Below are 23,324 nucleotides of genomic sequence, written 5' to 3'. Positions count from 1 at the left end.
GCAGCTTAGAGGTCTCTTAAGCCTCTGGGGGAGATGAGAAAGGATGAGGTCCACTCAACACGCACAAAGATTGTGTCCTTTTCAAAATAAGCGCACACACACAAAAAAACACACCAAAAGAAAAGTTCAACAAGATTTGTTCCGGAATTAAACTATCTACATCTGAAATCTTTTTAAGTAGACTGAAAAAAAAACATGCAATGTGTGTAACTTGTAAGTTGAGTCTATGAGTCGGGGGGGGGGGGGGGGGGGGGGCACAGCACAAAACAACTTGACTACTCAATTACAACAGTATTTAGCCTATGTGCCATTTCATTGGTCAATTGGCTGATTAACTGTCCTTTCCCAGCTCAGGTGGAGCAGATTCCTTCTATAGTGAGGATAAGCGCTATTAAAAAATAAAAATAAAAAAGAGATGGTTGCATGTTTGACATCAAGTGAGGCACCATTTTGTGGATGCATCCTTAAAAAAAAGCCAAAAAGTAAAATGTGCCAATGCTAATCCTTTGGATGCTCACTGACACGAAACAGCAGAAAACAGGAGTCATTAAGCCTAAATGACGTTTGGAAATTCCCAATTGTAGCGTTGAGGCGCTTTTCTGCTGACACGTGAAAAGAAAGCACATTTACAGTCGGAGAAACGTACGCTTTTCTTGTCACACAGCAGCAGCTGCTCGTCGGCGTGCGTCTCTGCAGGCGCTTTCCAAGCAGGTGAGCGACGTGGATGTTCATAGCAGGTCGGCTCCGAGCCCCGAGGCCAACCCGCCACGCCACCTGCAAGCAGACAATTCAGCAAAAAACAACGCTGACAGCAACACGCCGCAAATCTCACTCAGATGACCTATTTTCAAAAGTCCCTGGGCATCTTTTTTGAGTATTTACGGCACCATTTTTAATATATTGAGATCAACGGATAACACAAAAATATTTTCACCTTCCTTCTATGTCAGGAGTAACTAGTTCAACCCCGCTTTTTCCAAACTAACAAACTTTTTGACAATAATACATCACGAATCACCGCCATTATGAAATGACCCTATAACCATTGTTATCTGTGGCCATAAAAAGCAGGATTAAAGAGGATTTTCTTCTCCAAAAACTAGTTCTGTGCTTAGAATTGTTAGAGTTTTCATTCTTCTTCTTTTAAACTTACACGGTCAAACAACAGTTTGCCGCCATCTAGTGACCGAGAGTGGAAATACACCCAATACCAACTCAAACTCGAACAAAATAGAGTTAACTATAGTGTACAAATTCCACAAAATAGAAATGGAGGGTTTACTGTACATCAATATCTTAATTCCAATAATTTGGGCATTATGTGTTCATGCTTTAATGACGATTATGCTCCTTCTGGTCTCCAGGCCTCAGCCACCAAGAGGTTAAAACATACGTAAGAAATGCATGGAAGTAATAACGCATAATTTTACTCGCAAGTCAAGACAACAACAACAACAACAACAAAACTTCCGAGCACCTAAAATAACTTTTAAGTTGGGTCACTCGTGAGTCAAGCTACCACATTGTTCTGATCGTCACCAGAAACTTTGTTAGGTACGCACGTCTGATGAGATGGAACACAAAAATGAATACTTTGAATGTCAGAGTGGTTATTAAGGTGACATATCGGTTTTATGACAACATTTTGGAACCAATTTGATCAAGATGACACTGCAATCTATAACAACTCAAATTGGATCTCATGCCGTATGATTTGAGCCGTTTAATTTTACTGGCAAACGCATCTGTCTCTGACAACAAACTATTTTTAGGCAACATGTAAAGCAGGGAACACTGGACAATCTTTTCCCATTAGAGTGCCTACAAAGACCAAACCCCAAAACAATAAATACAACTCTATGAAACATTGAATAGGATGACGGATGAAGCACCAATGGGACACATGAAGACATGCCAGCGTAACAAAAGTAGACATCATTATTCAGCCATAAACTAGTGACTTAAATAAAATATGTGCACTGAGGCTGCAAGTTAAAAAAAAAAATCCTTTACACGAAAATGGCTTCATGTATCAAACTACAAATGAGGATTAGCACAGAGTTGCGGTCAAAAATGGAAATGTATCCAATCACTAAGCATCCCAAATCCATAAACTACAATTCTCCAGTGATGGATGAGAAGTTGATTTTTATTTATTTCTTATTTACGTTGTCCTCGTCAGTCAAATTTGGCAAAGGCAAGCGGGAACATGCATGAATGCATGCATGAGCATGTTGTTTTTTACATTTGTATGTAAAAATTGAATGGTGAATCTCTAGTATATATTTTAATCCGACACTGCCCCCACATGGTAAAAACTTGCAAGCAAACCAATACCGGATGCCTTCGAGTACATCCTTTAGTCGGAAAATGGAGAGCAATTCTACAAATACAGCATGTAAATACTGAAGCATTATACCCACCTGAAATTCTGTAGCATCACTTCTAATGGGCAAAATAAAAAATGTGACACTTTGGAGGGGCAAAAACAACAAACAAAAAAATCAAGAAGAAACGTTTGTACACACACAAATGAGAAATTAGAAGTAAGCGAATGTGACAATATTTCCAACACAAACCTCAAGCGCAATAAAGGACACGCTTTCACTCAATTTGTTCGCAAGTCCGTTGCTTGCTGACAATGGCAGTCTGAGAATGGATTCTCTAATAAAGCAAAAAGGTAAAGCGTCACAACAGAGACTGGCGGCTGCAGTGCACACGCTGGTATGTATTTTGTGGTTCTAATATGTCCAAGTGGAGTTGCCGTACTACTTCGGCTGCAGCTGTACTTCCGCATACGTTTTACGCAAAACCGCCTCAGCGTCACGAAATGATTGTTCCTGAATTATAACTGAACAAACTGAAGCCTCCAACGGGGCGTCAAATCACTACTTTACTGGAGTAAACCGACATTAGTTAAATATTCCAGTCCGGATAAAATTGTGATAGTGCACATTAAGCTTCTCGAGCTCGATGGCGTTGTTACTTCGCAAAGTGGGATTTGAAAGTGCACTATGGAAGTCACAAAAGAGAGAAACCTTTCATTTGCTCAGTTTGTGGCAAAAGTTGAACATACACACGAGAACACACACTGGAGAAAAACCTTTTATCTGCTCAGTGTACAACGTTTACTCATAAGGGACATTTGACCTTCCACATGGAAATGCACACTGGCGAGAAACCTTTTTCCTGTTGTTTGTCTCAAAAATGTCACCCGGAAGGCACATTTGAACAAACACATGAAAATATACACACTGGAGAGAAACCTGTTGCCTGCTCAGTCTGCAGTTTAAGCTTCAGTGAACGCCCAGGATTGGTTCTCCACATGAGAACGCACACTGGAGAGAAACCGTATTCCTGCTTAGTTTGTGGCGAAAGTTTCTCTCTGAGTCGCAATTTGACAAGACACAGACGAAGACACGCCGGTGAGAAACCATTCACTTGCAGTGCGTGTGATGAGCAATTTTCTTCTAAGTATCAGATGACCAAACACAAAAGTGTGCTGGTGAGAAAAGCAGCAGCCAATGAAGCTGCACAACTTTTAGTAAAGGATGAAGAAACGGCGTACAAGCTCAGAAAGCTTTCGTGGTTGTGTTGTGGTAGAAAAATGTATGTCATGTGTCTGCAATACAATCGTCAAAGTCATTTAGTAATTCTGTCATTCATTCATGTCACCACTGATCACTACGCATTTACGTCAAGGTAGAACATGCGCAGACCGGATGTAGCCTCGCTGGTCCGATGTGTTAAGTTTCACGCTTGTTTGGATTGGCAAAAGGCATATACCGCCTCATTTGGCATTTTTCCCCCCAAATTGAGGTGTTTATTTGGAGCATTTTCATTCTGTTTGACTCTAATCCGAACACAAGGCTCCATGTAAATCCAGCTACAGATGATGATTCGCTGATGTGTTAAACTGCCGCAATATAGCGCCAACTAGTGTTGAGGAGGACTTACTTGACAGAGGTGAGGAGCCCCCCCCCCCCTGCACCCCGCATGTTAAAGGCAGAAGAGCCTGAGCCCCCGAATTAAAGACGAAGAGGAACTCGAGCCTGTCTAATTAAAGCCAAACAAGAACCAGAGACCTCAGAGGAAGAGTTGCGATGACCCCGACCCCCAAAATGAACGTGCTTCCACTAAACAGAATTGTAAAAAGAGTGAGAATTGGATTTATTAGTCAACGACGGTCTCCCCGGCTCAGCTGCTGGCGCTTGGCGTTTTGCTGCTGGTCGTCGACGGCCCCGACTTTCTCCAAGACAAGACGAACCACAAGAAGAGGAAGAAACCTGAGGACGAAACGCGGCCGGTGAGAAGCCGACGGAAGGCCGGCGAGGAGGATGTTGGGCGCACCTTGCAACGAGTTGAGGATGCAGAAGAGGTAGAGGCCCGCCGTGCTCAGGTAGCCAAAAGAGAAGAAGATGAGACCCCAGGTGATGCCCAGCAGGGTGCTCACACCCAGCAGCGTGCTGATGTTCTGCTTGGCTCGCCCTCGCTCACCCTGCCCGAACTGAGCGGCGCAATGGCCGCCGTGCGCAAACACAGGCGCAAGATACAGGTTATGAGAAAGTCTGTCTGTCTATCTAGCCATCGGTACTATCTTTTTTTTTATGTTATTTTTATACGTTTTAAAAAATATATATGCAAAAAAAAAATTCTTAATTAAAAAAAAATCAAAAATGTAGTCTTTTTTTTTTTAGAGTTAAAAACGTTTATTTTTTTATTTTTTTTTAACTGTAGGGGTGTCAGGCGATTTAAATTTTTAATCCTAATGAACTAATTTGCTCCCAAAAACGTATATAAGTTTTATTGTAATGTTTTAAGCGTCCCAAAGACGTATTTATGCATTTTTTATGTTTGTTTGTTTTAATGCTTGAGGACACAGAAGGCTTTGATGTTGCCTCTGAACTGAAGAGAAAGCTTAAAGCAATGGTAGTTAAGACATAAACGGCCAGCAGGTGGCAGCAAAGTATAAGAGATCAACCAGAGCCATGTTGAAAAAAAAGCTAATTTACTCACAATTCTAGATAAATTTGTGAATAATGGTGGAACTTAGCTATATTCTAATGCTAATTACTGCAAAACGGAAACAGATAGAAATATACTTTTTTCTCCTGATGAAAGAAGAAACTCTAATCTTTCATGTTTTTATAGCAATAGAACACAATATTCTGTGGGCCTTGCAAAATCATTCAAAATCCAGTAAGCCAGCCGGGAGCGAAGGGGGTTGCTTCAGTGAAAATGGCTGGGAGTGAATCACATGACTTTAACAGTTAATCCGTGATTAATCGCAACTTTTATATCTGTTCTAAATATACAATAAAATGTACAATACATTTTTTTTAAGTTTTCATACTCTTATTAAAGAAAAGTGGATTTTTTTTAAACTACTAGAAATTTGGCTGCATCTTTTAGTTATTGTACAGTAATTTCATAATAATTCATAAATTTGAATTACAATTAAAAATATGTACTGTACTGTAGTGTGATATTGATTTGTGGTGAGCTCATTTTTCTGCCACTAGATGGCATAATTACAAGTTTAAGACTGTGACAACGCTGCCTCTTCGTTGCGATTGGAATCCCCTCATTACACTCTTTCCAAGTAAGGGGCGGTCATTAATGGCGCATTTAAAAAATTGGTGGCGTTAAAGGAACTTTAAATTGACTCAAAATGAACGCACTCATTTTGACACCCCGAGAAAATAGTAAAGATTTTACGAGAATAAAATCTTCATTTTATGAGAAGTCCAACTCACATGAATTAGACTACAAGGGAAATTTGCACACACACACAAAAAAGTATTATTCTGGTGAAATTCCTGAAAAATACTGGACTATGTGTACCCGTTTCCTGTGCGGGAGGCCGATCAAACGGTGGACGGTCACCACGAGCATGACGAGGTTGAAGGCAAACACCACACTGAACACGCCCAGCGTGCTCACCATCTTCACCGTGCCGTCCACCAGGTAGCATCTGCGCGCACGCCGCACCATCGGGTCACGTGAAGCACTGCATTGCCCACCCGAGATCCGAACGGAAGTCAAATCCTGCCTGCTTACATTTCAGTGCTGTTGGAATCGGCGACGTCCAGGGCCACGCGCCCGTAAGCGTCGGGTTCGATGAAGACCGCCACGATCACGATGGCGGCGGGAAAACCTGCGCGCAAGGAAAATAACTTACGGTCATCGTTGGCTCATTGCTGCCTCTCACAGGTCAGAACGGGTACTACATTCGGACTCACTCCATCCCGCCAGGCCGAGCTTGAGCATGTATCTGCGGATGTAGATGTTAAAGACGCGCACGAGGAGCAGGTAGAGGTGGAAGCTCTCCAGCGCCATCCAGCTGAAGGTGGCCAGCAGGGAGTAGTGCAGCGCCAGGGCCACGTAAAAACAGAGCCCGTCGGACGACAGCGCCGCCGCCCGGCTGGACAGGAAGTGCGCGTTGAGCAGGATCAGCGCCACGGCCAGGTTGGCGTGCACCTTCATGGACACGTCCTCGCGCAGCTTCCTGCCAGACGCAAACGCAAAATATATATTTATACACATCATTTTATTAGGCACACACAAAAGGGGTTTAGCGCTTTTACGCCAATTAGGCTTCAGGTTGAATATACGCACACAAGACAAGGTTAACGGCACTCAGATGAAGGCAATTTACTTTTCAGAAAAAAGTTGAAAAATACGTTTGCTTATTTTAGAAAAAAGGCAATATTTTACAAGATTAATCTCTGACGTTTTGAGGAGAACAAACTGAGTTTTTTTTTTTTTTTTAACACAGATTCTTTAGGGAAGAAAAAAAGAATATTTCTAGAAAAAAATAGGCAGTGATTTTGTTATAAAATATATGTTGGGGGGGGGGGAAGTGCAAATTGTAATACAGTCAGAATTTTACAAAATTATATTTGTCAGAAAATGTCTTCGGAAGTAGTCAAGAAAAAATATAAAAGTGATATATTTTCAAGAAAAATCTAAATTTTACAAGTTTAATTTAAAGTTGCAAACGTTTGATGAATAATTCATAATTTTAGAAGATTTAAGTTGGACATGTGGGGGGAGGGCGGGGGTGAAAATTCCAAGATATTTTATATAAAAAGTCTGTGATCAAATTTGAACCTTTTTTTTTTTTAAACGTCTGATGTGACGCGAGATGAAAGTAAAATAAAAACAAAACAAACAAACAAACTTACTTTCCAGAAGCAGGACTAAAACGGTAATCTTATCAAATAAAAATTGCATATTGGGCAAGGAAGTGAAAGACTTATTTTTTTTTTTTCCCACCTATTGGTGACGAAGAGCAGCAGCGTGATGACGAGGGCGACGAGCGAGAGGCTGCAGCCAATCAGAGAGAGGTACGACAGCACCGCCTCATTTGTGTCCGAGAGAGGAGCGGACACCTGCGATGGAAAAACAGCAACAGGAGTGACGAGCTTTCATTGCACACCGATGGAAAAGAATGAAGTGAAGAAACTGGAGGAAGGTCGGAGCGCAAAACAAGCGCGAGTTTCCGCTTGATTGTTTTGCGCGTGTTGTTTGCGCTTCCATTGGTTCCGTCCTTCAGTCAAATAGGACACATTGGGCTCGGTTTTCGTGCCGTGCAATATAGTTTGGCGCGTTTGGGCCGGAGGACGATCCCGGTGGATCGAGGGGGGGTTCGGTGACGGAAAGTAGAGGAAACTTTAGACCAGCTGAAAGCAGGTCTAAGTTGTGGCGCAGGCGGTAGAATGCAAGTTTGGTGGATTTGGCCGTGTCGGGTTGGAAGGTAGGCCACCTTCACGTGCACATCTGCACGTGCACCTGCACATCTGCACGTGCACCTGCACATCTGCACGTGCACCTGCACATCTGGGCAAATATCAAAGGAAAGAAAACTCCACCCATGCACACAATGAGACGGCAGCGAGCGCGAGATTTGCTCCGGCCGCGAAAATTCGGCCCAACGTGGTGTTTGTCGTGCTCAAAAAAGTGAAAGTGAAAGAAGTGCTGACCATGAGAACGCCAAAGTAGGTCAGGTGGTCGCAGGAGCAGGTCACGTGACTCTGGCCGCGTTGCCAGATGGTCCGACAACCGCTGCTGCTGAACGCTGCCTCCACACAAACAACGCACAATGTTGCTTACATGCTCATGAGACATCCTGCATGTTGACATTACGATAGCACACGTGAGATGACGTTGACGTGATTTCATATTTTTTATACCAGGATTTCCCCAAATCAGCGCATGCCTTTAAATGTTAATTGATTCGAAAACGACTGACCGTTGGTGGAGAAATCCAAGAAGACGCATCTGGGACGCTGGCTTTCCTGTTGACCACATTGACGTTTTCCACACACGGCGCATGTTTTGGACAGTACGAAATGTATTTTCACCCTTTGACCTACATTGGCGCTAAACGCGTTGACGGTGATGTTCACTCGTTCCCGCAGTCCTGAAATCGTTTTCCCGCGCACGCTCAAGCCCAGCAGCCTATTTTGGTAGAGTTTCTCCGAGGTGACGTTCTGCAATCACGGACAACAAAAGTGCACAATGTAGAGAAAACCATCATCAGGAAAAAAAATGAATTAGTCTCGACAATCCCGTCGGATCACTGTGATTGGCTGTGAGCTGGCGAATCAGCGCACGGGGCAAGAAGAGGAAGTGACGGACGCGGATAAAACAGTCGTGATGGAAAGCCGGGACCTTTTTCATTCTGCGCATCGTCACCGCATTTGAACGCGCAATGTCCGTCTGGACGGAGATCGGAAGATGACTTTTGTCTCTTTGCTTCACGAGAGACCAGAATTAGACGACATTTCCGTTAAGCGGTATGCCGGCAAAGGTATGAAAGCCGAACGACGGCATGACACGGGTACGATTTACTTTTATACTTGAGAAGTACAGCAACTGTTTGTAATCAGTAAAAATAAACCAGCATGCATGGTTTAGGTTTTTGTATCCCGCCCCCGTAAGAGGTTTCTGGTTGCCTTTACAAATAACCACTACCGCCGCCGATGGTATGGAGGGGAATTACTTCTCGCGCATGCGCTGAAGGTACGTAATAGTCGGGGTTTGTGCTGACGTCGGATTGGTGTATCTAGGCCTTAAGAGGCGGGGCCTAGTTGGGTTTTGTCTGCATGTGAGCGTCCGGATGTGGTCTGTGGCCCACAGCAGTTTGTGTGCGAGCGTGCACATTGTGTTTAAATGTTCTGCCGGCATTCCACAAACTGCATTACAGTAAATAAATATGGTGTCACTGCATTTGACACGCAAGCGACATGTCTTCCTCTTTTTTTGGGGACGTCGTGTTTGTGCGTGTGAAACCACAAATGCAAGTCTGATTTCAAATCTGTTCCGTGCAGAGGTGGCAAAAGTGCTCGCACTCTGTTCTTAACTTGAAAAAAAGTACAAACATAAAATGATCTATTTTTTGGCCAACTTTTTGACATCTCGATGTCCATTTTGCCGACGTCCCCAAAATCGTGATCACTCAACATCTCAACTGCCGCAGACTTTACGTCTTACTTTCGTCTCCTTTTATTGCTTCCTTGAAATGATTTGCGATGAGAAAAAGAGTTTTGCGTTCACAAAAGTCCTTCCCCTCGACTTTCTCCTCGCTCGTACCCAAACGGACGGAGGCCAGGTGACCATGCAGAACAGGACGGTGTCGTCCAAGCCCGAGAGCAAATCTCCGGGCAGCCGCACGTTGACTCGGCTGTCGTTGACCGTCGCGCCCGCGCCGGCCTGCGATAAACAGGAAGAGAACTTGAGTGAGACATTTTGCAACGCACGAGCGCCGCGTTGCGACACGGCAGTCGCATCGAGGACGGCGAGATTGGAAAGGACGTCTCGCCATTCGGTGTCGGGACGCTGACCTCGCGCTCGCTGGCGGAAATGTGCAGGCTGGCCACGCGTCCTTTGGGTTTGAACAGGAGGGCGAGCAGGCGGCCCACAAACATGGACGTCGTCTCGTTCACGTTGATCTGCTGCAGAGACTTTTCCAGACGCTTGATTGCTCTTCAGACAAAAAGCAAAATCAAAGCACGCGACGCGCTTGCGTGTCCTCGTGTGAAATTGCACGAGGGCCGAAGAGAATGAGGATTTTCTGTATTTACTTCCCCGGCCATGACAAGGAGTCGCATTTTCACACGCTTTTTAAAAACAAAATGACCAAATAATTCTTCAAAAAATGCTGCTGATGATGATGATGATGAAGGGTTAGCAAAATCACAGAAAGTACAAAAAAATGAAGAAAACAAAAACAAAAAAATTGGAGGGGGGAAGAAAAAACATCTGCAAATTTGTAAATCAACAGGTGCCGAACGGTGAGGATTGGACTATACTTTTAAGTTGTAATGTCACCATTCGCCTCTAGATGGCAGACATGGATTAGTTGTGCTTACTCCAGGTCTATGCACTTCGAGGCATGTTATGTGTTGGGATGTAACGATATCCAAACATTATTATATGATAAATATTACAATATGAACCTCATGATACGATTATCACGATATTGTGGGGAGGTTGGTGATATATATTTTTTTAAACGATACAGTGTAAAACCTACAATTTTGCCAAAAATAAACAAATAAATATATTTGCTGGTATGACTGCTTTCTATGATCGGTAACTGCGGTAGTGGCCAAAACATTCCTAATTTAAAATTAAACTGCACTAATAAAGTAACCACCAGAGGGCGCTAGAACTGGAATACACTCACACGTTTTTAACAAATGTGCTGCTTTTGATATCGTGACATGACGACAACGACATCGTGGCAATTTTAATATCGCGATATCATGATATTGCTGTTATCGTTACATCCTTAGCCTATTTTGTTGTTTGCTCCATACCCCTTTGTTGTTGAATTTGGAGTGCGGATCTTTTGTACATGCGATGAGAAGTGTATTATGAAAAATTGAATACATTAACATCAGGTTTGGTCCATGTTTAAAATTGCATTTTCTCATCCACGTGGTTAGGAAGCGAGTGGTCTTGTGTGGCCCCCCCACGCCGCATTGATGACAAATTGTGGCCCCCTCCAGCATTTTGGTTTTCCATCCCTCACTCTGAAATGTATGCTCGTCGGCCCGTCCGTATGTGCCCTGCCATTGGCTGGCGGCCATTGCGTGAAAATACTCACTCAAAGAGGATGTCGGGCTTTCCGCTTTCCAAGATTGCATTGACTTGCGTCATGCAACGCTCGGCATCTGCAAGGCCTGTTGAAAACGCACCTTGTTGTTCTTCTTGTTCTTTTAACTTGTCAATAAATATGCAGCACAGGGTTTTGTTTTGTTTTTACTCGGAAACTTCATTTGAAATCTTAACCTCTTTTCAAAGACCAGCCCTTGCTTGGAATATATGAAACCCAAACTACAAAAACGGACTCAAAACATTCATCCTGGTTTGAAACACTAACTCTATCTTTAAAGCCAACCTACTTTGAAACAGTAACCCCGGCTCAAACCCGTAACCCTGGCTTGAAATCTTATTTTTGAAATCTTACTTTGAAAATCCCAACTTTTCACGAACCCCCAATATTTACATTAAAACCATATGATCACACCTTAAGCCTTCTTCAAAACCTAACCCTGGCTTGAAACCCTACTTTAAAACTTGAACCTGAGCTTGAAACATGACTTTCAACCCTTCCGTGAGAAGCCCTATTTTGAAACACGGGTCCGGAAAGAAATCAGATCCTTGTCTTGAAACCTTAAATACTGTTATAACTCCTACCTATGAAATCATAAACCTTGTTTGCAACCATAATTTGAAACTCCAACGACAAACCTGACCCTAAGCTCTAAACCCTAACCCTGCTTTTCTACACAGTTTTGAAAACCTGACTTGAAACCCGATTTTCATAACCTAATTTTACATATTCACAGTTTTTTCCCAATTCCCAGCCATGTTGAAAAACTCACCTATTTGCGGGATTGTACTCTAGTCAACCTACTGTGTATACTTTTGACCCATTTTTGACATACAAAATGTACACAATGATGAAAAATAATCAATTACGCACCTCGTTTGCGGTCCAAAACCTTACAACTCTCGTGTATGCTTTTATTTTTGCAATCTGTGTTCGCGCAGTGCTCTGAATCCCAGCCCGCATAATCATTTGGGGTGTCCCCTCGACCCGGACTCAGACCTCGATCCTCGATCCCCTTGAGCCCTCCATGGTGTCGAGGAACTCTATCACAACGAGCCAAAAGCGGCAGCAGCCAAACAAGAAGCCGCCACTTCATCCTGACGATTGAAGCGCATCGGCGTCATGAAGGCAAATTCCAACATTGAAAACAACATGCTGCGCGGACCGCGGGCCTCAAATGAGATTTTTCTGACCTTCAAGAGGAATCCCGAGATCCGCACGCGAGGACGACGAGAACACAACCGCATTAGAAATGGGAAGAAAAAAATGCAAATGTCATTGCAACACCCGAAGAGGAAGTGGCAACGGACAAAAAAACCTCATATGAGCTCACAATCCAACTTTGCATCATTACATGATATTTATCTTTTACGCAACAAATAATGCTCCGTATAAAAATGTCTTACTTTAAAAACTAAAACTCATATGAAGATTAATTAACTAAACTAAAACGAAGCATTAAAAAAAACACCCTTTTCTAAAAATAAATGAAAAAAATAACTGAATTAAAAAAAAAAAAAGTCTAAATGAAAGGGAAATGAACTATAATGAAAAATCCTAAACTATTAAAAACCCTTGTTGCGACTCACTTTTACAAATGAAGAACACTAAAATCATTAACTGTTCAAAAAGAGCCTTTGAAAACATGTGTACAGTAGCTCATATTTTGAAACATCACACATTTACACGTTCCAAAGAGGGGGGGGGGGCTGTGGTGGTTTGGGGGGGGGGGGGGTTGTCAGCCATCTTGGCTGCGTCTTATGATGTCATTTCGAGCTGACACTGACAGATTGGGCCGGGAGGAAACTACAAATCCCAAACAACTGTTCGACCTTCTCCCTTCCGTGTACATTTTGTTTGTTTGTAACTAAACGAACTTTACAAAACAAATCTTCTTGAATTAATACTGGATGTACCAAAGCATCGCTACTTTACAGGACAAAAATATCACTAGGCCTACTTTGATTTTCGTGTCTGGATGTACTCGTGGCCGCTGCACGTAAATCTTCTCGAGCTAGTTTAGCTTAGCTTGGCTTATCTTATTTTAGCTTTCGAGCTGCTATCAGAGAATCGTGTTTGTTAGTGTTAGAGTAGACAATATTAAGTATTGTACTCTTTGCGTGTTCAATTAACTGAATGGTGAGATCCTGGTGAAGAAGTCCCTTTGCAAAGGTAAATAATTATCAGAAGCTTCTGATGACAAAAGGCTGACGACACTGAAACCGTGTTCCATCAGGTTGTGTGTCAGGCTCTCCGGCACATCCTTATTTATTGAAAAGTCGGTGAATACGAAAAGTCTCCACCCATCAGCCCACAGTACATTTGGTTACAACTCAGTGAATACAAGAAAATCTGTTCCCATGGGTATAAATCAGATTAGAGAAAAACAATAATAATAAGCCTGTGACTCCCTTCTTCCGACCGGCAGAGACCGGCCCCAGACTAAAACTCCCTTTTAGATAGCAAATGTAAAAACCCGTTGCCCCTTCTCCTCTCATGAAAGTAACACAGATAAGAATACAATTCTATTCATTGAGCCATACTGAGTTAACTAAATCCAAAACGGCTAAAATATAAATTGAAACTGAAAAACAATGTTAATGACTCATCATTAGCGACATATGTATCGGGGGCGATCGAATGTGTGCGTAAAGTGTTTTAATTATCGTGTGACAATAAATGCAAAAAAAGAAGGAAAGGAGAGTACGAGGGGGAACTTTGTCGCACAAACGAGAAGGAGGAGCGACAACGTCAACATCTGGACGCTGTTCTCAAGAAGCCGCAAAATGCGTTGCGCAATGTGTTTGTTTACTTCTTTCTGACTTTTAACAAATATGATATCTATTTTGGCTTTATTGAACGTTGCACAGCAAAGGAGGCCGTGCGTCGTGGCGCACGGCAGCTCATCTAGTATAGCTCATAAATGATATCGTTTTGTCATTATTCTGCCATTTTTTCTCAGACAAAATGATATGTGATTAGCTTGAATGTTACTGTTGCAACCACAGAGACAATAAAATATAGTTCCGTGTGTAACGCAAAGTGAAAGTTCAGTGTGTGTTTATGAATGGCAGTGAAGAGTATGAAAAATATGTTGACAGTAAACAATGACAAAACTATAAACATGAGCAGCAATGCTGTTATTTAAGCAGTTGCGTTGCAAATGTGGCGCAAGAAAAAATTATGTGACATGTTCAATAAATACTAGGACAAGCTTCTGTGGGTACTTGGTAGTGATGTTAAATGTACCCCTACAAATCAAAAGGTATCAGAAGCTCTTTTATTTGTATTATTATTATTATTATTATTATCATGCATTACCATGGTGATGCAAATTCCTATTGAAAATGAATGATGCACTCACTGTCAAAAGCATGACCACGAGAGTCTTAGCAAGATTGTAGACACGTGTCTGCTCTAAAATAAAACATGCATTGATTTAATCTGTTTATATATTGCAAAGCATCCTTTTGTAATAAGCAGCTGTTGAAATAAACTACACACCATCTGTACTATTGTTCATTCGACGTACTGTATTGTAACAACAGGCTTAATAGACAGGCGATTTTTTTCTTGCCATTCTATTTTTTATTTTTACATAACTAGGCAACCTAGCTGATATGTACTTGGAGTGTCATGTACTGCATGTAGGTTTTAATGTTTGTCTTTTGTATTCTGCAGACAGCATCAGAAGACACGAAAGAGCTGGAGATGACCCATTTTAAAGAGGAAGAGCAGGAGATTGCTATCGCCAAGTTTCCATTGGCTGTAATTGTCAAAAGTGAAGACGAAGAAGGCAATAAAAACATCAAATGTTCCCAGTGTGACAAAGCTTTCAACAAGAAAGTCAACAAGTCGTCCTTGAAAAGACACACAAGAACACACGCTAAAGAAAAACCCTTTGCTTGCTCACTTTGTGGGAAAAGATGGTCTGGAAAGGGACATTTATGAGCACACACAAGAACACACACTGGATTGTGGCCTTAGAGTAAATAAAATAAAATAAAAATATTTAACAAATCACATGCAAAAACACACTGGAGAGAAACCTTTTGTCTGCCATGCAGGTGAGAAAAATTTCAGATGCTCAGATTGCGGGAAAAGATTTGTTCATTTGAACTCACACATGATAACACACAGTGGAGAGAGAGACATTTTGCATGTTCAGTTTGTGGTAAAAGATTCTCGAGAAAGGGAGATTTACTAACGCACGCAAGAATACACACTGACGAGAAACCTTTTGCCTGCTCAGACTGCACCTTAACCGTCAGCGATCGCTCAGGACTGGTTCAACAAAACGAGAACACACGCTGGCGAGAAACAGTTTTCGTGTTCCATTTGTGGCAAAAGATTCTCCCAAAAAAGACACTTTGGCAACACGTGCAAGAACACACGCCGGCGAGAAACCATTCAGTTGCGGTGTTTGCCATAAACAATTCCCCCGCAAGCAGCTGGTGAAGTCACACAAGTGGGCGGTTGAGAAGAGCAGCGCTAAAAGAAGCTTCAACAAATCTGAAAGGAAAGTTGGACTCTTCTTGGTAACGTGTAAAAACAAAAATTGGGGAAAAAAACGTGATTCTGTAAAAAAAAAGATCACAAACAATTGTGACAAACAATTCCCCCCTAAGTATCAAGTGAAGAAACACAAGTGTGCTAAAGTTGAGTTGTGAACAAACTCTGACTCAAAGTCAAAGTGAAAATGTGACTCCAAATAAAAGTCACCAAACCGCGATGGTGTGAGCTTAATGCAGTTCGTGGATATCCCATTCATTACTGGAGTTACTTTTCAGCTTCACCCGTGATCAATAAAAATCTGCAAATCACGTCTATTCAAGATATCTGCAGGTCCCTTCAATCGAATTGTAGATATATGAAATAATAATTGCGGACATGAAGATATAGTTACGGATATCTTTCCAAAATGTTCTTTTTGACGAAGCCAAATTGGATCCCAAAAATATTGCGTCACATCCAGCGTTGCTTTCGGTGGGCGGAGTTGGCGTTGAACGTCGTCGATGACGTAAGCAGACAGAAAATAATACAACCGAGACTCGCGCTTCACCGAATAATTCTTCTCGAATTCGGACTGAGCACAACACGTCCGCCGGGACTTGGCTGGGAGTAAAACATCATCCATTAACCCTTCTCGTATGGTTAAACTCGTCCCGGTGCCGGCTGAAGCTTCTTTGATTTCATTTAGCTTAGCTTAGCTTGCTATCCGCTAACAAAGAAACGACTTTGTAATATCGACACGACGCTTAAGAAGATCGAGCGCGAGTATCAAAGTGTGGTGATTTTCGTGTGAAAATGTACGCAAAGGGCGTGAAAGAAGAAGAAAAGTACGAGGAGGAAGTTTGTCAAACAAAAGAGGATCACGAAGGACAACGTCAACCGCTGGACGCCGTTTTCAAGAAGCCTCAAGACGAAGCACGCACAAAAGGCAACTTCACTTCTTACCCTCGCTGCTTCTTCCTCTCGGCATTTGGTAGGAGGTCAGATTTAAGTGTAATAATATAATCAGAAAGGAAATTCAAACCCAAACGTCGGGAGCGTGAGGCAGGCGAGCTAACCCCCCCCCCCCCCCTCCTGATCACACATCAATTATTTGCTATCCTGAAAATGCTTATTTTGTATTCCACATCAAGTTCCCAAGTGCCACTGAAAGGAACTTTTGAGCTTTCATAATTGTATGGCCCTGATGAACGTTGTTTAAAAAAAAAAGAAAGAAAAAAATAAAAACGTCACAAGACTTGACTGAGCCGCATTTGACTTAACCCAATTTTGCACGTTTGTCTTCCTTTGTCGTGCAGATGTCAGCAAAGTTGACTTTCGTCCCGAGCAGCAGGAGCCAGACCGCCTTCGAGATAAAGAGGAAGAGGAACCTCACCACATTAAAGATGAAGAGCAGGAGGCTGATATCACCAACTTTCCAATAACCGTGAAGATTGTAAAGAGTGAAGATGATGATGATGATGATGATGAGGAAGAAGTAGAAGGTGATGGAGACCGCCGTGGAGGATCACACGCAGACAGATCCTTAACTCCACTCTCAGATGGTGGCGACGTCAACATCACTTCGCATTCTTCTGACACAGACACGGCTGATGACGAACACTCCAGAAGGGATGCGACATGTCGCACCGACCACCGAAACTGGAAATGCTCTCAGTGTGACAAAACTTTTTTCAACAAGTCGTCGCTGAAAAGACACACAAGGATACACACTGGAGAGAAACCTTTCGTCTGTTCAGTTTGTGACCGAAGATTCGCAGTAAAGGACAGTTTAACGAATCACACGAGGACGCACACCGGGGAGAGACCTTTTTGCTGCTCAGTTTGTCGTAAAACGTTCATTACAAAGGGAAGTTTAACAAGTCACACGAGAACACACACAGGAGAGAAACCTTTTGCCTGCTCAGTTTGCGGCCAAAGGTTCTTTCGCAAAGGACAACTTGAAACACACGCAAGGACGCACACTGGCGAAAAACCGTTTCCCTGCTCGGTCTGCAACTTATCTTTTAGAGATCGTACGGTGATGATGCAACACGTGAAAACGCACACAGGCAAGAAACCTTTTGCTTGCGTTGTTTGCAGTAAACGATTCTCGAGAAAGGAAGTGCTGCAAAGACACGCGAGAACACACACAGGGGAGAAACCTTGCGCCTGTTCAGTCTGCAGCTCATCCTTCAGCGATCGTTCAGCGTTGAGTCATCACATGAGAAAGCACAACGGGAAGGAACAGTTTTTATGCTCCGTTTGTGGCAAAACATTCGCTCAAAAAGGGACGTTGACAACACACACGAGAACGCACACGGGTGAGAAACCCTTCGGTTGCAGTGCGTGTGATAAACAATTCCCCCCGCAAGCAGCTGCTGAAGAAACACAAACGTAACTGTGAGAAAAGCAGCAGGAAACAAAAGCTAGAAGCACTTTGGAAAGATTAAACTTGACGCTTGATAGCAAGCTGGAAAAGCGCAAACGTGTTTCGAAATAAAACTTGTCAAACTGATAGAGTTCAGTGTTTGTTGTCATTGCCTTAATGCAGTACACGGATGCCCCATTCGACACGGGGCCTCCCGCCCGCTGCTTTACACGTTGGGCAAAGAATCAACTCGTCGTGATTTCGATTTTGGCTTCTCTTGGTTTTTAAAATGTTTGAATCGAAGAAAAACAAAGAATGTGCAGTGGTGCGAGATTGTGAAAGTGTTGCGTAGCAAGCTGCAAGCAGTTACGGTGCGTTATTCTGCCGTCCCGACCCAGCTTGAAGCCTTTTAATGACACCTTATTGGAGTTGACTGTACAACTAAATTCAGTTCCAGACATCTAATTCAGTTTTGCCGTGTAAAAAAAAGAAGAAGAAAAAAGAACATTTTGGGTATCAGCAACATCTTTCTGCCTTAAGGCAAATGACTTTTTGACACTTTTGCAATTCATGTGTGGGGTTTGTCGGTGCTGCAGCTGTAGATATACTATATTCACATGCAAATATCTGCCACGCAATAATAAATATTGTTAACTCAATTTTAAGATTCAATGTGATTCTGACTGGTCATTAATACAGTTTAATATATTTGTTTAATTCACACCAAAAAAATATATCCACATGTTCCTTTTCGATAACCAGGGAGAGAGAAAAAGTTCTATATCACGCAGAACGTGATACGTTTCACGTTATGGCGTGTTAAGTTACACGTTATAACGTGACAAGTTTTATGTTTTAATGTGAAAAGTTGTCATGCAAAAACAATTATGAGCCGACTTCTGTATTTGGCAAAACAAAGCAGTTCCTTCTGGTTGGAGTGGAGGTTCTACATATTTTATTTTAATATTTTTTACTCAGCCTTCATTTTTTACAGTATTAAAGAAGAGCTGCGCATTTATGTCGCTAATTCTTGATTTAGAACAGAGGACACTGCCAGTGACCTGAACCGGAAGTTAAAGCTATCCTTTCAGCGTGAAAATATTTTTACAACGTGTTGTTGAACTTTTTGTGGCAGCAATACAAATTGGATTACAGATCTGTGACACGTAAATCCAGCGTAGCTGTTAAATCTTATGGTTTGATTGAACGCGATGCAGTGGGCGGAAGTAGATGTTGTTACGTCATCGACGATGGAATTTGACCCCGCAAAATTAACGCAACACAAACCTCGGCTCCGCCTCTAAAGGAAAATTCTTCCCGAATTCATACTGAACACAACGCGTCAGTCACGACTTTACTTGAGTAAAACATTATTCATTGAAACTTCATGTCCGGATCAGCTTGTCTTGGCGCACGTTGGAGCTTCTTCGATCTAGTTTTTCTTAGCCTAGCTTATTGGCTTGCTAGCCGCTAGCTAACAAAGAGACGCGTTGCATGTAAAGTGTTGTGGTTCTTCGTGGGGAAAATGTGTGCAAAACGTGTGAAAGAAGAAGAAGAATACGAGGACGAACTTTGTCGGACAAAAGAGGACCACGAAGGACAACGTCAACGCCTGGATGCTGTTTTCAAGAAGACTCAAGACGGAGCAGGTTTGTTCACGTCTTCCTATCCGCAGTTTAAGACATTTGGAATTATATTCCTCTTTTTATGTCTTGAGCCTCGGGTCTTGTTCGGGTGTCAATTTTTGTGACTGTACGGAAATTTTTTTCCTGCTTTTACTGCTTAAAGTAACTGAAATCAGTTTTTGACGGAAGTCTAACATAATGATTTAGTTTTAGGTTCTTATTTTATTATTTTTTTTTTTTACATTAACGGCAATATTTACAACTGTACACTCGTATTAATAATTGAAAACAACCAATAAAAGTGAAAACAAATACAAAAACGGCATCTGAGCATTTTTTTTTCCAGACCTCAGAAGTGTGAGGCAGACGAGTTAATCCCTCATCTATGAATGACTTTACATTTAATGAAACATTCTAGACATGAGAATTCAGGTTGATGTTTGAGTTTTTCTTTTTTGCTTGCAGGTACAATTATCACACATCAATGAATTGCTTCCCTTAAAAATGCTTAATTTATATTTGAAAGCTACCACACGCCACTGAAAGAAACATGATTTAATCATCAAGCCCTCACAATTGTATGTTGCTGATAAACATTGTCAAAAAACATGAATTGCACAACATAAGACTTGATTGAGTCTGACTTTGTCTTCCTGTGTCGTGCAGATGTCAGTAAAGTTGACCTTCATCCCGAACAGCAAGAGCCACAGCACCCTGATATTAAAGAGGAAGAGGAGCAGGAGCCTTCCCACGTGAAAGAGGAAGAGCAGGAGGCTGACATCGGCAACTTTCCATTAAATGTGATTGTGAAGAGCGAAGATGATGACAAAGAAGACATTGACGGAGACCGCTGTGAAGGATCACAATCAGGCAGCCTCTCAGCTCCACTTTCAGATTGTGACGACGTAACGTCACACTCTTCTGACACTGATGATGATGATGATGATGATGATGATGATGATGAGCAAACCAAAGGCGGTCCGACATGTGAAACTGACCACCAACGCTGGAAATGTTCTCAGTGTGACAAAACTTTTGTCAACAAGTCATCATTGAAGAGACACACAAGAATACACACCGGAGAGAAACCTTTTGTCTGCTCAGTTTGTGATAAAAGATTCTCGGTAAAGGAAAGTTTAACCTATCACATAAGAACACACACTGGCGAGAAACCTTTTTCTTGCTTACTTTGCGATAAAAGATTCATTACAAAGGGAAGTTTAACGAATCACACAAGAACACACACCGGAGAGAATCTTTTTGCCTGTTCAGTATGTGGAAAAACTTTTGTCGAAAGGGGACATTTACGAGTACACACGAGAACACACACAGGAGAGAAACCTTTTGCATGTTCCGTTTGTGGCAAGAGATTCTTTCGGAAAGGACAATTTGCAACGCACACAAGAACACATACTGGCGAAAAACCGTTTTCCTGCTCAGTCTGCAACTTATCTTTCAGAGATCGTACAGTGATGGTGCAACACATGAAAACACACACAGGCAAGAAACCTTTTGCTTGTTTAGTTTGCAGTAAAAAATTCTCCAGGAAGGGAGATTTAAAGAGACACACAAGAACACACACGGGCGAGAAACCCTTCGCCTGCTCAGTCTGCAACTTAACTTTCAGTGATCGTTCAGGTTTGAGTCATCACATGAGAACACACACTGGGGAGAAACCATTTTCTTGCTCCACATGTGGCAAAAGATTCAACCAAAGTGGCACTTTGACAATACACATACGAACGCACACTGGTGAGAAACCATTCAGTTGCGGTGTTTGCCGTAAACAATTCCCACGCAAGCAGCTGTTGAAGTCACACAAGTGTGCGGTTGAGACGAGCGGCGCCAAATGAAGCTTCAACAAATCGGAAAGGAAAGTTGGACTCTTCTTGGTAACGTGTGGAAAAAGAAATGTAAATGTGTTTCTGAATAAAATATTTCAAACTGTGATGGTGTCCGGTAACTGTTGTAGAGAGCCGAAATGCAATAAAGCTACGTTTAGGTTTTCTTTTTTGATGATGATTATGTGAGGTTCAGTTATCAAAAAAAAAAGAAAAATAACATATTTCTTAGACTCCAAACTTAAGGACTCAAAATGTAAAATCTTAGTTTGATGCTTTAACTCAGGAGGTCCCCAACCATTGGGTCAGGGGTCAAATGAGAGACTGAATTATTGCAGTGCAGAACATTTCTCAAAATATTCCACAAAAAGGGATTAGCACGTTAATGTTGAATTAAATATGTTAATTATCAGATGACCAAACAAGTATACTGATTAGAAGAGTAGGAGCAAATGAAATAAAGTTATGATTTTTTATTTTTATGTTTGTGATCCGATCTTGAAACCTGTTGAGTATTTGTGAGAGCCGACATGCAGTTCAGAGCTTTTTTGTTTGGTTGGTTTTTAAAAAACAAACATTTTATTGTACAAGTCGTTAAAGCCTCCCCCATATGATCTTAACACATCTAAATGTATTTAAACACTTTTTATGCAAATTGTAAATGTACTCTTGAGTCATAACACAAAAAAATCATACGGATCACCGTGAGTTTGATTCCTCCTTTGAGCCAAGCAAACTCCACTTAAAGACCAAAATGATTGTGCTCACGTACCTTGGCTTTGATGCTGACGACTTGACAACAAACCAGCTTGACCCAAATGTGCTGTAGTCGTAGGCAGAAACCTTCTTGTGACGTCACTTGTGGACTGCAGCAGAGGACGATTTCGTCCAACATGGCGACCCCTGTTAGAGTTACGAATTATTCTGTTTCTTATTCCACAAATGTAATATTAAAAATTAGAGTGCTACTGCAGCCGGCACAAAACAACCTATTCTGACCCCCACCGCCACCAAAAGACTTAACTAAAGGCACATCGAAGGTAGAAATAAGAAAATCCAAACTATTTGACTTACATCTGCACAACGCGGCTGCCATGTTGTTGTTGTTCCTCGGAAAACAAATGCAGCGACGGTCGCGTTTGGAAGCTCAAGAAAGTTTGATTGGAGTTCCAAGCTTCGAGTCCGGCGCTCTCAAACTTTTACCACAATTCCACCTAAAAAAAAAAAAACGTTTTGCTCCCCCCGAAACTCTCGAAAATAATAAACACACGACGCCGCGTACTCACGGCGGACAAAAAAAAATAGAATGCGCCATCAATGGTATCTAATTACACACCTGCAAACTAATGAGTCGTCCCACTTCCTGCTTCAAAAGGTTGGCGAACACGACAGTGACAATAGCAATAGTGACATCTAACGGTCAACTTGGTGATTCAATGACTCCTCATCAAATGTAATTCCAATTAAAATTGTACCTTAATAAATGTTTGAAAACATTTACTTTATAAAGCGGAGATGGATTGTAGTTAAAAGGTAAAGACAACTGCACCTAAAAAGATTGCACTGGATTTTTTCTTTAAGCTAATATAACATCAGGCAGTTTGAATTGGTTCATTCACGTTTCAATACAGCAGCAACAACAAAGAATCATCTTTGCATGCAACTTGTAATTTTTTTTACAAAAATCATCAGGGTGCAATTTTGCAATATATTTTTCTTCCATATCAGATCAATTTGATCAGAATGAATAATTGCCTGTTTTTAGAAACCCCATCTCAATTTGCAATATGTATTCAATCGCTAACAACCGTAATTGAAACAAAAAGTTCATACACAAATAATTGGCTGAACTTGAATAATTCACCTGGAAC

General features: G+C 41.8%; 2 protein-coding genes and 1 pseudogene across 4 annotated transcripts; 2 read left to right on the top strand and 1 right to left on the bottom strand.

Annotated features, from left to right (window-relative positions):
- Positions 1 to 4,146: 4,146 nt before the first annotated feature.
- LOC147176584 (adhesion G protein-coupled receptor G5-like) lies at positions 4,147 to 22,956 on the bottom strand. 2 transcript variants are annotated; one of them, XM_086071177.1, is made up of 14 exons: positions 22,528 to 22,956; positions 22,226 to 22,356; positions 11,117 to 11,192; positions 9,849 to 9,990; positions 9,598 to 9,717; positions 8,379 to 8,495; positions 8,255 to 8,300; positions 7,986 to 8,080; positions 7,279 to 7,394; positions 6,243 to 6,508; positions 6,061 to 6,157; positions 5,845 to 5,974; positions 4,351 to 4,507; positions 4,147 to 4,286 (listed from the first exon to the last, which is right to left on the bottom strand). In XM_086071177.1, coding segments are annotated over exons 1-14 (1,584 nt in total). In that variant the 5' UTR covers positions 22,530 to 22,956; the 3' UTR covers positions 4,147 to 4,197. The 2 variants fall into 2 exon arrangements, with proteins under 2 accessions (XP_085927303.1, XP_085927302.1); XM_086071176.1 differs by lacking the exons at positions 22,226 to 22,356; positions 22,528 to 22,956 and adding exons at positions 11,999 to 12,222; positions 12,319 to 12,380.
- Positions 16,142 to 18,554, top strand: LOC147176586 (uncharacterized; annotated as a pseudogene). Its single transcript, XR_015094359.1, has 2 exons — positions 16,142 to 16,610; positions 16,936 to 18,554. The product of XR_015094359.1 is annotated as an uncharacterized LOC147176586 (transcript).
- Positions 19,097 to 21,560, top strand: LOC147176585 (uncharacterized). The gene is made up of 2 exons (XM_086071203.1): positions 19,097 to 19,636; positions 20,279 to 21,560. The coding sequence occupies exons 1-2, from the start codon at positions 19,513 to 19,515 to the stop codon at positions 21,463 to 21,465; spliced, it is 1,311 nt and encodes a 436-aa protein (XP_085927329.1). The 5' UTR covers positions 19,097 to 19,512; the 3' UTR covers positions 21,466 to 21,560.
- Positions 22,957 to 23,324: the final 368 nt, after the last annotated feature.

Source organism: Leptonotus elevatus, chromosome 3 (assembly GCF_054856555.1).
Source record: "Leptonotus elevatus isolate MCC_2025b chromosome 3, RoL_Lele_1.0, whole genome shotgun sequence".
Classification (NCBI taxonomy): Eukaryota; Metazoa; Chordata; class Actinopteri; order Syngnathiformes; family Syngnathidae; genus Leptonotus; species Leptonotus elevatus.
The sequence above is the reverse complement of the archived record's forward strand: the minus strand, read 5'-3'. Positions and strand labels throughout refer to the sequence as shown.